The sequence below is a fragment of the Petromyzon marinus genome, chromosome 1, assembly GCF_048934315.1.
Source record: "Petromyzon marinus isolate PM22_M1 ecotype Great Lakes invasive population chromosome 1, UKy_Petmar_22M1.pri1.0, whole genome shotgun sequence".
Taxonomy (NCBI): domain Eukaryota; kingdom Metazoa; phylum Chordata; class Hyperoartia; order Petromyzontiformes; family Petromyzontidae; genus Petromyzon; species Petromyzon marinus.
In genome coordinates, this window is record NC_133667.1 from 27,330,685 (window position 1) to 27,345,830 (window position 15,146).

Below are 15,146 nucleotides of genomic sequence, written 5' to 3' on the forward strand. Positions count from 1 at the left end.
GTGGGACAAGTCTATAAATGCAACATTGTCTTTTTGTATGCTAATTTGTCAAATTTGAAATCAAATATATAACTTGTTTTCCTGACTCCTTTTTACATATACTGATATGCATAAGCCTGAATGCATATGACTTGCACGAAGTTTTGGAACATCATTGCCCATTTACTGGAGATGCTCAGCTTGGAGACTACATGGATGGTGGGCCATTCTGGTTGATTGACACAGGAAAGAATTGATGCTTTAGCATTCCTTCAAAAACGTGTTCCCAAACGGTTTCCTTTAGTTTGTCACTTTATTGACTCGCCATTGCTCTTTGTGTCATTGTTGGTGTCGGCCAACTGTTTGAACAAAGATACACTTGTTGGTATTATCCTGGCATTTTAAGAAAATCGATAGCTGTTTGTTCTCGCCTTCCCATTGTTACCCTTTACATCATATTTATCCTGGTGTAAACACGAGCATTCTGATTGTCTTTCTAACAGCTGGCTTTCTGAGACCTGTGGTGATTTTTGGACCCATTGCCGACGTTGCAAGAGACAAGTTGGCGAGGGAGCAACCCAACAGCTTTGAAATTGCACGTAAGAAAACCGTTTTCTTTTTTCTCATGTAAAACTTGTGAAGTTTGTCTATCCATATTCAACTAGCTATGTTCAACATATATTTTGTCAAGTGTGTGTGTGTATATATTTATACCAAAATATTGCTTCCGGGAAAAAAAGCTGCATTTACACAAAACAAGGGTGGAGCAGTGGCACTTGTTATTGCACTGCGCTGTGAACCCAGCGAGCGGAGTTCAATTCCCAGCCATGCTAACATAAGTGGCAAGTGATGTGCAAACCAACCTTGTCCCCCCCCCCCTTTCACTAAATTGCACTGATTGGTGTTTTGAAGTATGATCAAGCAACCTCCGTTACTGACACAGTGTAGAGGTGCCCTCATCCAGCAGAGGCCTGCCATATCATGAATAAAACAAAACTAAAATATACACATTAATGTAGACTTTGTTTTATGCGTGTGTCCAATGATGTGTGCTTTGCAGGAAATGAACCAAGGGATGCAGGAACTGATACAAAGAACTCCGGAGTGATCCGACTGCACACCATCAAAGAGATCATTGATAAAGTGAGTAGGCTTCAATGCAAAATGGGGAGGAAATAAATAAATACAACTATTAATGTACTGGCAGCAAAGTGCTTAATGCACTCTCAGAATACAAACTGTAATTGCAAATCCTTGGCCATTTACCCTACAAGTTGCAGATGGTAAAATCATTACATGGGATACAGAACCTTTCAGATGCGGTGCTGGCTGCAATGATTCATCATCCAGCACGACACTCACTAATTGTCTCAAAACACTCCTGCTTTTTTTTCCCAATGAGGCCACATAGAAACGCCAGACACTTTTTGAGTAAATGGGCGAGCAAACTAACAATGCACCGGCAGTAATAGGGATTGCGATGTCTTTCTGATTACTTATTGAATGGTTGCACTCGTTTGCATATTAAACGGCGGGGGGTACTTTTGTCCACGTTGCCTGCTGTGGATTGGATATTAATTTCGTACGCTTTACGTACGCGGTGCTGTTTTCAGGATAAGCACGCGCTGCTGGACATCACGCCGGGTGCGGTGGACCGCCTCAACTACGCGCAGTGGTATCCTATTGTGCTGTTCCTCAACCCGGACAGCAAGAGCGGCGTGAAGACCATGCGCACGCGCCTGTGCCCCGAGTCGCGCAAGAGTGCGCGCAAGCTCCACGAGCGTGCCGCCAAGCTGCGCAAGAGCAACTGGCACCTCTTCACGTGTACGCCACCTTGTCGTCACGTGCACGTGTGGACTTTCCGCGCGCACACACTTAATGGCCAAAGACACAGATTCCACAAGCTCCCCCCCCCCCCCCCGCCGCCACACCAATAATTATGTTTGTTGGGCAGCTATTAAGACTGGCTAGAATGCTGTCATGGTTTAATGGTTAGCCAGCTAGCGTGGCAGTTGCAACAATCGGAAAGTGTTTTTTTCTATCCACGTTTGTCCGCCCAGCCAGCGTTACAAGTGGATACATCACAGTTGGTTGATTGGCAGGTCATGTGTGGTTAATTCTAGATTTGAAGCTTTCGTGACTGCAAGGATTCATACTCTTTGGTTTTATTCGGTAAAGTCACGTGTGGTTAGTTCATGAGCCCAGAGCAGATATTTCACTTGTCGGTACCACCTGAGGTAGCATAACTTGAGTGGCTCAAATTTCGAAATGGCCAATATCAGTACATTACGTGACAACCAGTATAAATGAGTGGGTTATCCAATAATTCATTATTATTATTAGCCAGATAAATAAATTGCTCCAACTACCTTGGATGTTACCCGTTTTTTCTCTGGGCCAGTGGACTAGGTGGGGTAAAGTATGGATATTCCCTACTCTTCTAACTAGGTGGGGTAAAGTATGGATACTCCCTACTCTTACCAACTAGGTGGGGTAAAGTATGGATACTCCCTACTCTTACCAACTAGGTGGGGTAAAGTATGGATACTCCCTACTCTTCTAACTAGGTGGGGTAAAGTATGGATACTCCCTACTCTTCTAACTAGGTGGGGTAAAGTATGGATACTCCCTACTCTTCTAACTAGGTGGGGTAAAGTATGGATACTCCCTACTCTTACCAACTAGGTGGAGTAAAGTATGGATATTCCCTACTCTTACCAACTAGGTGGGGTAAAGTATGGATACTCCCTACTCTTCTAACTAGGTGGGGTAAAGTATGGATACTCCCTACTCTTACCAACTAGGTGGAGTAAAGTATGGATACTCCCTACTCTTCCAAGATGTCTAGCCAGTGTGGAAGAGTCGGCTAAAGTACCCTCTGGAGCTGTCGAGGACTTTCTACCAACAGTGGTGTCTGCAAGCAACTTGGCCCGCATCTTTACATTTTATTAAAGTCGCCACTGTCGATTGTGCGGCCAGCGCCATGCCTGGCTTACCTTTGCCTGCTCAGTGCTGTTGTTTTTGCATCAATGCACCAGTCATTCATTTATGGCAGGGAGAATTTTGAACAAGTAGAAATACAACTTGCCACTTGTAACCATGACTGGATATTGAAGCATTGTGCGTGCACCCATACACATACTTGTAAAAGGAATACGTTATCCTTGCCTCCATGGATTGTGGTGAATATACATTACTGTTAAGCTGTAAGATATTTGATAATGCAAACTGGCCACACCATGCCGATGGCTCTGTGAAATCAGTCCATGGGTTTTTAAACAGATGCTTCTGTGCATTGTTCCAGAAGAAATATTATATGATTGAGGAAATATTTTATTTCTGCAGTTTAACAAACCCTGCTTTTTCCATGGCTGTTTCATGATACAAGCAAGAGAATGAACATATCGAGTAGTACTGAGCACTGTTATTACCATGCATTTCTTTAATTCCTCCTCTTATTTCAGCTGTGATCAACTTAAACTCCATGAATGAGGGGTGGTATGGGGCTCTGAAGGACTCCGTTGCAGAACAGCAAAACCAGCTGGTGTGGGTCTCTGAGGGCAGGGTAAGACGCACGCCGCCACTTGTCCCTTGGTTCCCAGTACCTCGTCAACATGATCAATTTCCAAGGAGTGTGAGGTCCATAAAATCAGACACATTTATGGAAGAATCCGATGAGCCATGAAGCTCTCTCATACGTGTTTAGCCCAAGATAGTTTACATTTGTGGAACATTACATTTCCGTTTACTTAACATAACATGTTATGCTCACTTCCTAATCGCCACACATAGGACAGGTTTTGTCAAGTAATCGGGTAAAATGCACACTAGTTTAAAGCAAATGTTTTTCAGGTTATAATAATACTTCTCTCAATCACTGGCTCTTGATTTTGTACAGTTTGGTAGTGTAATATCCTATGAATTGTGGTCAGAATCTAAAATATTTACACAGTATGAGGTTATCTGGAAATCAAAACAGATTAATAATAAGTAATCGGATTACAACCCTCTCTTATTCCACTGCTCGATGTAGCACTCCCCACTCCATGTTGGTTATGGCGATTTTGTCCATACCTCACCACACTGGTCAGTTGATGAAGGGGGAGTACAGATCACACATCTCTTACCACTGATGTTAGCCGTGGCTTAGAATTTAACTCGGGTCACTGAGGTCGTAGTGTAGTGTACGAACCATGGCTCCACCCCAAGGCACAATTAACAAGTGCAATCTATTCGGCCAAAGTACTTTTTAATAACAAGAAAAAAAGTATAATTTTATGAAGTCATTGCTTGGGCCATGGTGCTGATTCGTTTGGTTTAGTATTGTATTCTATTTCACTCAGTGACTTAACGGAGTGCTTTTGGGTGCATTATTTGGTATTATATTCACAACTATGTTGAGTCTGCATTCACTTGTGTTCTTAAGAATGTATTGATAATATTGAGGATAGGGATGACTCTTGACAGTGTTGGCGACGACGACGATGAGCGTGGTAATGATGACGGTTATGTTGAAGACAATACTGAAAGTTCATGATTATATAAAAGGACTGTGATGCAGCTGATTAATTTATGACGATCGTGACGATGGCCTCACTCGGCATTAACGTTGACGTTTCCTCCCCGGACAGGCGGACGGCGACACGGACGACCTGGACATGCAGGACGACCGCATCTCGCACCTGTCGGCGCCGCTCAGTGAGCTGTCGCTCTACAGCGATAGCCGCGTCACCAGCGACTGTGAGGACACCGACACGGAGGGTGGCATCTACACCGACCAGGAACTCGATGAGACCATGAACGAGACGGACACAGAGCCGGTGTTGGGCATGCCCGTCGCGGGCATGCCGTCTGCCGTGAGCCGCTCGTCTGAGCCCGTCCGGGACGAGGCCCCGTTTGGGTTCCACCACGAGCAGCAGGCACCGGTATAATCACTTTTTCCATGTCCCTTGCTCCTGTTGTAAAATTACTGTTGACTGTCTGTTGTGTATGTAATGTATGTATGTTGAACTTCTTTTGCACGGTACGCAGCCAACCTTGGTAATCGGAGGTGCGGGGAAGGGCAGCAAACAAAAAAAGCAGTATTAAAATTGCTTTTTGCTGTCACTCCTCAGGCATTGACTAAGCTGTTATCACCGAACCGATTTTAAATCGTATTAGCAAAAAAAACACAACGTGAAATGTTTGTTCGTGCACCGGTTTAATTATGAAGTTGGATCTGTGCAGAATATAATTAACACCCACTTTTGGGAAAAATAAAATAAAACTAACTTCGCATCTAGGCAGCGTATGGTGTAAGTATGAATACCAGTAATTACATGCGCAGTGCAGTTATTGATGGTGAAAGTTTCGTGAAACACATTTTAGGTCAATGTAAAAAATACCCACTATATGGAACTATATAAATAAGTACGACAAATTTTAAATTAAGTTGTTCCAGGAATCTGTCAAGGTGACCTGCACATCTCTCGCCAAGCACGCACAATGATAATTCCTCCAGCGTGTTATTTATAGCATTAGTCCGTCGTGTGTCCTATTGTTTCTGAAGCAGTTTTTTGCCCTAAAGGGATGTGTCTGTCAAGAATGATGCCAACAAAGATGGTTCTTCCGTGAGACATCAGAACCCCGCGCAGATTGACAGAAAAGTGGAAAACGTGTACTTGTATCAGGGTGTGCGCCCGATGTCATGTCAGAGATGTACGAGTGCACACAAAACTGTCACGCCTCAGGCATTGGCTAATCTGTCATAAAATCAGTACCATGAGTTACTACTGCACGTCCAGACCCCAGATATGGATTTACTCCACTTCATCCGCCCGGCGGACCAATAAAAATCTGGCAGAAGTAACTCTTAAACCCATTGGTGAATAGGCAGTCTAGAAGTCTAGTCAGTTATCCTGTATGTTAAAGTTTACTATTAAAACCTCCATCTGTTATCGTGAAAATATGATGTGGAGCATTACATTTTTAATGCTGCTCTTTTCAAACTTGCCAATGCGAGGGTCTCCCGATGCTGTGGGAAAGAGCAGAACTGCGTACGTTTGCCAAACCAGTTTCATAAATGTTTCTCATTAATCCATGTAAATTTCCTGCTTGCAGCGTAACGATATAAACTTTTAATAACGAATGCAAATTTGGTGATAAAACGGAAAGCAACATTAAATTTGCGTACCTCTTAGTGCTGTTTAACACGTCGGCTTTCACGACCATTGTTATCCATAATAGAGATTGTTGGGTTCAATCACTCCTTAGTGCTATTATAGTTTTTTATGAGCGCATTTGAAAAAAAAGGATAAATATTACTGCCTGGGTCACTATTAAGGGTTTATAAAAAAAATGATTCGCAAACGTTATATAGGTTGTGGGTTTGTGGGAAGGTTTTTGTGGTTGTCCTGTAAATCGCTCTCATATGTTTTCTGGTTGTACCATCTGTTGTTGGGCTCCCAGCACGCACATGGATTGAGATGTTGCAGATCTTGTCCAATAACACGTGGTACAGCCTCAAAACACAGCTATTAGAATGGTGAATGTATAATTTAATGCATTAATTATATTGGTCTCTGGAAAGTGTTTTTGGATATTAACTAATTTGCCAATGTGGGAGTTGGCGGGGGCATGTTTCGAACTCTTGCTTGATATCATGCATTCGAAAAAAAATTGGCCACTGTTTTAAAGGTTTAGTCTTGGAATGCAATTTTGGCAGCCTCTTAAAAGACTGACGATTTTGTAAAGAACATTTATATTTTTTTATCGTGGCCTTTCAAAGGGTTCTTTTAAAGTAAACTTGGCCGCTGTGTGAAAAACAAGGATCTAAAAAGGCCTATTGATAATCATTGTTTCCTTCAACTCCAGATAAATCAATGTGCTCTATGAGCAGTGAAACGGAGATCTGTCTTTGTTTACGCCTGTAGGTTGTCCAGGGGTACCACTCGCAGCAGCTTCAGCCTGTGCAGTCTGACCGGGAGCATGCGGCAACCAAAAGAGCCTCTCCCCAGGAGGTATGGGAGCAGGCTTGCCAGGCTACATTCCAGCGGCCGTGTTTCTGTTAGATGTTGTAATATATTTTGAATTGAACTTCTAAAGTAGAATAATTTGATTCGGTTTTCTTTAGCTAAAAAAACCTTTTCACAAATGCAAGAATTGAATAACGTTTTCGACATGCATGGAAGACGTTGTTTATCAGTTTGTTTAACTGGGAGGTTATGTAGCGCAGGCATGCTGAGAACTGCGGTTGGTAGAAGCAATTTGCTTTGTTCGACCTGGGAAAGTGGCCACTCCTACTTATGCTTGTATCCTGGCTGCTTAATAGCAGTGTTCATTTTGTTGATGGGAATTAGTGTAGAAATTATTCAGCAACAATGTAATTTCTCTTATCACCAATGGCTGAGTGGAGTTTTTGAACATGATTATGAATGTGACTACCCATCAAAGATCAACTTATGAAGATTATGAAAAAAATCCTAATCTAAATTAAGATACAGATTAAGATAATTAGTAAAATTGTTAGGGACTGCAATGCATTGTTTTAGACCAGGGGTGGGGAACGTCAGGCCCGTGGGCCGTATAAGGCCTGCGAAATTATTTGGTCTGGCCCTGCCAAGGCAACCGCATGACTCGAAATTCAATAAATCTAGGCGCTTTTTTCATAGCAACATAAATTTAGTTTTATATGGCCCACGAATGATGTTATAAATATAAAAATGGCCCTTGGCAAGAAAAAAGGTTCCCCACCCCTGTTTTAGACCAAAGATGCTTATTGACTAAATGCACATATAAGATTTACCGAGTTCACTCATGGCCGACCTGATAATTATCAGGTCGGCCATAACATATGGGTGAAGGTGAATTGTCCACCACTCGCACTAAAATTTAACGACTAATTGTGAATGAAATATTTAACCGAGATACTCGCCTAGACTAATATAACCACTTAATGAATCCGAGGCTAAGACTTTACTTAACTTCCACAGGTTGTAGTTTCACTCGTCCAGCACTACAAGTGAAATAAAATGAGGTGTTTTTATTATTATTATTAATACTACTTTGAAAGACGCTTGTTTCGTCAGCTGAACCGATTGTTAAAATCTGGTTCGCTCGGTGCCCGACACACAGCTGGATCCCCGACAGCCGCTGAGCGCCGCCACCTTCCTGAGCAGGGCGACGCAGGGACAGCGTCCGGCAGCCCGGCAGCCCGAGGAGCCGGTGCCGCTCCCTCGTGCCCAGCCTGAGCCCCAGGCCGTGCACAGAAACAGCCCCGAGTCCGTGAGGAGACCAAGCCCGGAGCCCGCGGCTCCTAAACCACGCCTTCCCCGCACCACGAGCCGAGAAATGCTTGCCGAGCCGTCACCGGTATGCAGGCTGCACCCTACTGTTGCCATTGTGATAATCCGAGATGAGTTTACAGTCTCCGGAATACAAATACATTTCTTATTAAAGTCCTAGATACAGACAGTATGTAAGCAGAACTTTGTTCTGTGTCTCCACATACATGTATCATTATTCCAAGTTCCTCACCATTTCTTTCCAGATCAATATTCAGCAGTATTTCTTGAAGCAAGCAAATAATAATAATTTGCTCAATCATTATACCTCCCGATAATGATCACATGTGATTAAATTCTGATGGTTGTTACAAAATATAGTTTTTAAATTCAAGTCAGTCTAACTTTGCCTCTTTCTCAAAAATGCAAACGGAGAGCACTCATCCCGAATGGCAGACCTGACTCGGTGGTGGAGATTTCACATTCTTTTGACAGGAGCTTAACTTTACAAACGGTGACTACAGCTGATTTTCAAGGGATACTCATTGAGTAGGCCCCAAACTAGGGAATGAAGGCGCAATATTCCAATGGTTAATGGTATACTCCAATCCCAGCACTGCCTGCTGATGTCATGTTCGTTTGGCCCCCATTGGTGTCGCTTCCACTGCTGGTGTGATTTAATTTCACAAGTCTATCCTTGTACATTCTGCAAGCGTCTGTGCTGTCATGACATGATACGTTTTGTCCAACACTTCTCTTCCCTTAAAGTGACACGGCTATGACAGGTCCACTTGTTATGTGTGCATGTTTTGAATAATGTGGTGATGCAGGTTATTATTTGTGCTCTAATGCTTCTATTTCTCAGCATGTCTCCTTTACTTATTTCAAACGGGGATATTTTCAAACCTTACATTCCTCTGGTAATAACGGTGTGGCTACACTGCACTTGGAGCATTCATTTTTTATGCATGGTGACGGATTAAGCATTTTTGAATTGATAGAATTAATTTTCCATATAATATATTTACCGTTTGGGGAACCATATATATTTGTGTTTGTGCAACAGTTGCAAAATTTTTAATTAAAGTCCCTGAATGGAGGTTACGTCAAACACATCATCCCATCGGTCAATAAAATGGGTACCACGGTGTAGGATGTGAACAATAGTTCTATGAATAGTCTGGTCCTTGTCATGAGAATGTTACATAATTAGCTGGCTTCGTACTGCCCAAAGAGATGAACAGCTCCCCCGCACTTGTTTAAAATAATTTTTTGCAATCAAATTTTTTTGTATCAATTTAATTTTCATTATTCAACTCTGGTTTCAAACTCTGATTTCAGGAGCGAAGACCAGTCAATTACAGCACCGAGCCTGCTCGTCAGAGCCAGGAAGTTAGAGGCTATGACGAACATATATATCAGCAGCAGCAACAACAGAGGACCAGTTATGATGCACCGCCAGAAAACTACGCCCACAGCTCCCAATCCAGCCACGAGTACTCTTACCAGTCCCAACCGGCTGTGCACGTTCACCACCAAACAGAGAGGCAGGCAGATGACCACGACTACAGGATCTCCTCCCCCTACCAAGACCACCGAGGACAGGAGTTTGACCCGAGGCAGCAGCAGCAGCAGCAGCCGCAGCAGTATGAAGGAAGACAGTCACAGCAATATGAAGCCAGACCACCTCAATCGTACGAGACAAGGCAGCCCCAGTTCCAGGAGCACAGACCGCCACAGCAATATGAGGCTCGACCTCCGCAGGTTCAGGAGCACAGACCTCCACTGCAGCAATATGATGCCAGACCTCCGCAGGTTCAGGAGCACAGACCTCCACCGCAGCAACATGATGTTAGACCTCCACAGCTTCAAGAGCAGAGACCACCACCGCAGCAATATGATGCCAGACCTCCGCAGGTTCAGGAGCAGAGACTGCCATCCCAGCAATACGAGGCGAGACCTTCGCAGGTCCAGGATCAGAGGCAACCACCTCCGCCGCAGCAGTACGAAGTCCGCCAGCCGCAGCAGTATGAGGCTAGACCTCCGCAGCAATACGAAACCAGACGAGTGCAGATCCCAGAGCCTCGGTCACCTGTGCAGCATGACGGCAGGCAGCCTCACAGTTATGACAGCCGCCAACCGCCAAGTGCTTATGAGCAGCACCCGCATTCCCGAAGCTTTGACGAGGGATCGCTGAGAGCCTATGATGAACAGCCAAGGTCATATGATAGCATCCCACGGTCTAATAATGCACCGCAGAGGCCATATGATGCTCAGCCGAGTTCCTACGACAGCGCAAGTCAAAGAGCCAATGACAATGCTCAACGCCAGTATGGCAGCCTGCAAAGAAACTACCAGCAGCCCCACAGCTTCGACGATGGTGATGTCCGAATCCACGAAGCTCAGCCCAGCCGTTCACAGTTTTCTGCCGCACCTGCGCCACCCAGTGCCACGGAACCCCCACGCCAGGCTACCATCAAGCTCCCACCACCAGCCCCAGCTACAAACCCTCCTCGAGAGGACAGCGACTCGGAGCCAGTCATCCCCAAGTCTGTTCTTGGCAGAGTGAAGATGTTTGAGAAACAGCAGCCCAAGGTGTGTGTGTGTGTGTGTGCACGTGTGTTGGCAAATTACACGACCACATTTGAACTCTCCCGTTGTCTTTTTCCATTATCTAATTAAAAGAAACATACGGCCGTTTATCAATCCACTACTAGATGAAGGCCTCCCCCTGTATTGTCGGTCATGTGGGTTGTCTCACCATATTCCATCACACTCGTCAATGTGGGTTGGTGAAGAGGGGTGGCCATGACCAACTCACATTTAATTGGTGGCTGCTGTTAGCCATGGCTGAAAATTATAATGTTTGCTGGTTCATAGAGCAGTGCACTAATCACTGTACCAACGTTCCATTCCGTAGTGCTTAGTATTGTTCAATTTAAGATTTTTTTCTCAGTCATCTGATTTACTGCCGTTTGTGCTCCGTTAGTGGGTGCTTTGCATTTTAGGTCTTTGCGTCTGTGTCAGCGGTAGCAATAAAAAAAATGTGGTGTGAAGAAGAACTGACACAATTGTGTATAGTTCATTGGGTGCTCATAGTACATATTTGAGGAGAGTAGTATTTTCGTGGGGAGTCGCTTAGAATATCAATCAAACATGCACTTTGGCATGTGAAATTAAACGTTCTGCCAACCCGATATAACTGTTCACTGTATTAATATTTGCTGATGGTCAGTTTGATTGTCTGTGTACATTTCAATCATTTATGGTTTTGACAGAGTTCAAAATGTCAAAGAATTAACAATAACATCCGTTTTTCAATTTATTATTGGTAAACTCGGATTTGTAACGTTAGATGTTTTATCAAGGGAGTGAGACAATGATTTTTTTCCTTCATAGACTCGCATCCAATTTCTAACAACCATAATTCATTCATATATATGGGGACCCTTTTGCCATTATCAAGATGGTTAAAAAGGGCTTTAACCTTTCTGGCATAACTATAGGAGGTCTTAAGATGTTCAAACACCAGATAGACATCAATTACAAGGCATCAACTGTGTATAAACCACACAAACTTGTGGTAAAATATGTAACCATATGCTTTGATAATGTATGTATTGTCCTTAAAACTGATTTGCCTGCACCAGAGACAGCCATTGTTTATGGCTTTGTGTCAACCAGTGTTAGACCAAAGGCTGCCAAAAGGCGAACAGTACAAGTACAATGCAAAAGCTAAGCATTCATAGCTTGGGTTAAGCGGTGATATCTATCTACGGGACGTTTTTTTATCAACTACATTGTATTCAGCTTGTAGGGTTCTTGAGCTTAGACTCGTTGCGTATCAACCCAAACTCATTGGATCTGATTGTGCGCAACTGCTATCGTTCATAACCAAGACGCGCGCTGCAGCTTGCGATTTGCAGCGCGTGCAGTTCGCACGAGGGATGTTCGCGGTTGGTGTAGTTACCCTGCACGGTCAGCAGATGGTGCCTTCTTTCTGTTGCAGGCGGATATTCAGTTGGCTCAGCATGTGCCACCACTGACGCATGCCGCTCAACAGTCGACGCAGACCTACAGGTACCAGTGCTTCGTAGCTGCGAAATAACGTGCAGCCCCCTTGTCGATTCTAATCGCAGTGGAATGACATTTACTTTAGCATTGGCATTTCAGTTGAAACATTTTAAAATACAACCGATGGCAATTTTTTGTGAGTTGAGTATGAGGAGTAAATATAACATATTCATATCCGACATGCCATTCACTGCTTTGGTCACAAAGGCTGCGTCACCAAACGGTACCGTCGTCGTTGAGCCCCCGGCTCTGTGCATCTCGGAAGCGTCCATTTTGTCCCGGTGTACCGTTGGTGCAATGGGGACCTCTTGTGGAAAAAAAAATAAGATGTCCTCACTGCCATTACCTACATTGTGTCCACGTCAAAATGCACATTGATTCGTGAGAGGTGCACGCCCTCCATTGGCAGCTTGGAGTGAAAATTCCACATTCACATGGCAGGGACTAGTATCTCCATGGAAAGTACCCCTCGCCAAAAAGTGGTGCGGATTTTAGACATGCATTGACTTGCGTATTCAATGTATTTTTACGTACACGACATGCACAGTAAAACCTTGCATTGCGAGTAACTTGGTCTGCGAGTGTTTTGCAAGACGAGCAAATTTTTTAAATAATTATTAATTTGATAAACGAGCGAGGTCTTGTTTATCAAATACGAGTAGTACGTATACACTTTGTCTGCCGAGTGTAACGTGATCACAACTGATATATACGAGTGCTTTGATATACGAGTGCTTTGGATTACAAACACGTTTCCGGAACGAATTATGCTCGCAATCCAAGGTTTTACTGTATTTCAAATGTATTTAATTGTGCATATTATTTGAGAAATATGCAAATTATACACGTAGCCTAATGATCGAACGCAACAGTACAAGACAACGACAAAACATCAGGAAACGATAGAAACGGGACCAACATTATTTGTTTCCTGAATCAAATTGAGACTTGGAATCAAAACGATTAAAATACATAGTGGGGGATAGGTAAAATGTTATTTCTACTCCTTTTATCAGCTCCGGTGAAATAACCACTTGTATCGGGATTAACCGCGAACCGGGATTTGAACTTGCAAACTTGATGTTGCGAGTCGAGCCATCTGCCACAATGCCACCTGGCCGTATCGCCCCCAGGATGAGCTCCAGTGCGACCGTCGTTTGTTAATAACGTTTCAATCATTGCTTGCTCCGATTTTAATTCACGGTTGCTGATTTTTGTTTCAGAACGGGCGAAGCGCCAAGGTTGCAGGTGAAACCTGCAGATGATTTACGTCCCGTGAATCGCTACTCCAACTCACAGGATGAGGATGAGGACGAGGCGGCTGGGTACCGCACGCAGCTCGGCCTGTTCAGCCGCCAGGATCCACCTGCACCCAAGCCCTCAGAGCCACCCGCCCAATCGGCATTCGCTGCACACAACAGGTACGAGGCCCACGGAAGGCATTTTATAATTTTACCTAAAGCCGATAGCTGAATATTGACCTGTTATGTCAATGTAAGGTGTTGCCTTTTGACTTCCGCTCATGCAGGTTTTCAGGTTTTGGCTTTACTGCCTTCGTCAATTAAAATACATTTGTTTATTTTTTTTATTTTACATTTTGAGAATGCGTTGGAGCGCTTTTGAAAAGCCGGACTTAATGATGAACACCAACATACCAAAGTATCTGAAGAGGGAGTTTTTCATTAGTGCCAATTACCTGCTGTGATATACAGATAATAAACACGGGTACTGATGAAGAGGTTGGAACAAAAGCTAAAAATGCAGGAAGAAGCATGGAGGGATGCATGCTTGGGGTTTCGCTGAGAGAACGACATAGAGACATTTGGATTGGAGAACATGCAGGTTAGAGACGTGATATTGAGGATTTAAAAAGTAATTGGGCTTGGACAGGACTCATGAGAAGGGATAATTGTCATTAGATGAAAATAACAACTCTAGCAGCCAAAGGAGGGAGTGCCTAAGAGGACTTCTACCGTGGAGATGGAGCAATGAGATGGGCTTGGGTACAGGTTCTGGATAGATTCTTACATCACAGGATCATGAAGGATGGTGGCAACTTGGGGAGGCCTTTATCTAGCAGTTGATTGATCATGGCTTACAATGATGGATGATGATGAAAGTATCCAATTAGATAACCATTTGTTTCAAAGTTCAACACTCAATATTTCCTCGTGATATTAAGGCATTGGTTTCCAAAATGTTATATCCTCGTATAAGCGAGACAGTTGTTGTGACTGTCCTCACTGCTCTGAAGAAGAGCGATTGTCATTGGGATTGGCCAATTATATATATATTTTTATAAATCAGTGTCGATTATGATTGTGGTGATGGCGTTTATTCTCTTTGTCTTAATATATAATTTTTATATTGTTCAATTGCACTGTATTTTTACTCTACCAGCTTCAAATTGCAGTTTGCTGTTCCACTGCTAGCTATCCATAATATTTAAACAAAAGTGAATTATGCATAATATGCTGTTAGTGTTGAAAAGGGCAGGTTGTTTAATCCCCTGTCCTTTTTCGTGGCAGTTTGTAAGATTTAATTACATGTGAAATTACACATAATTATACATTTAGAGCATATAAATAAATAAAAATGTGGCATTTTTTTTATATGCATTCATAGAAGGATCATTATTGGCTTTGCACAAAAGCTATACTTATTCTCAGCAGTCAGTTTTATTACCCTCTTGGATGAAGACTGCACAAAGAATTGTGTACCCGATAGCTATTCATTTTTTTTAGTTGCCTGGCTTTTGGCCGCCCTCCCACTGATTGCAGTTCAAAAGGTCAGTTGTGACTGCCTAGAGGGAGGGCCATCTGTTGGGGCCAT

The 15,146-nt window shown here is 43.4% G+C and overlaps 1 protein-coding gene across 5 annotated transcripts in view; it reads left to right on the top strand.

The window, feature by feature from the left end:
* The window catches only part of LOC116939131 (tight junction protein 1-like), a 74,822-nt gene that overhangs the window by 48,012 nt on the left and 11,664 nt on the right, over window positions 1-15,146 (top strand). For all 5 annotated transcript variants that reach the window (XM_076066444.1, XM_076066440.1, XM_076066434.1 and 2 more), the window contains 10 exons: window positions 483-578; window positions 1,040-1,122; window positions 1,593-1,803; window positions 3,444-3,544; window positions 4,611-4,904; window positions 6,891-6,977; window positions 8,092-8,328; window positions 9,582-10,835; window positions 12,250-12,320; window positions 13,538-13,735. In XM_076066444.1, coding sequence (XP_075922559.1) covers window positions 483-578; window positions 1,040-1,122; window positions 1,593-1,803; window positions 3,444-3,544; window positions 4,611-4,904; window positions 6,891-6,977; window positions 8,092-8,328; window positions 9,582-10,835; window positions 12,250-12,320; window positions 13,538-13,735 — 2,632 coding nt within the window. The remainder of the gene's footprint in view (window positions 1-482; window positions 579-1,039; window positions 1,123-1,592; window positions 1,804-3,443; window positions 3,545-4,610; window positions 4,905-6,890; window positions 6,978-8,091; window positions 8,329-9,581; window positions 10,836-12,249; window positions 12,321-13,537; window positions 13,736-15,146) is intronic.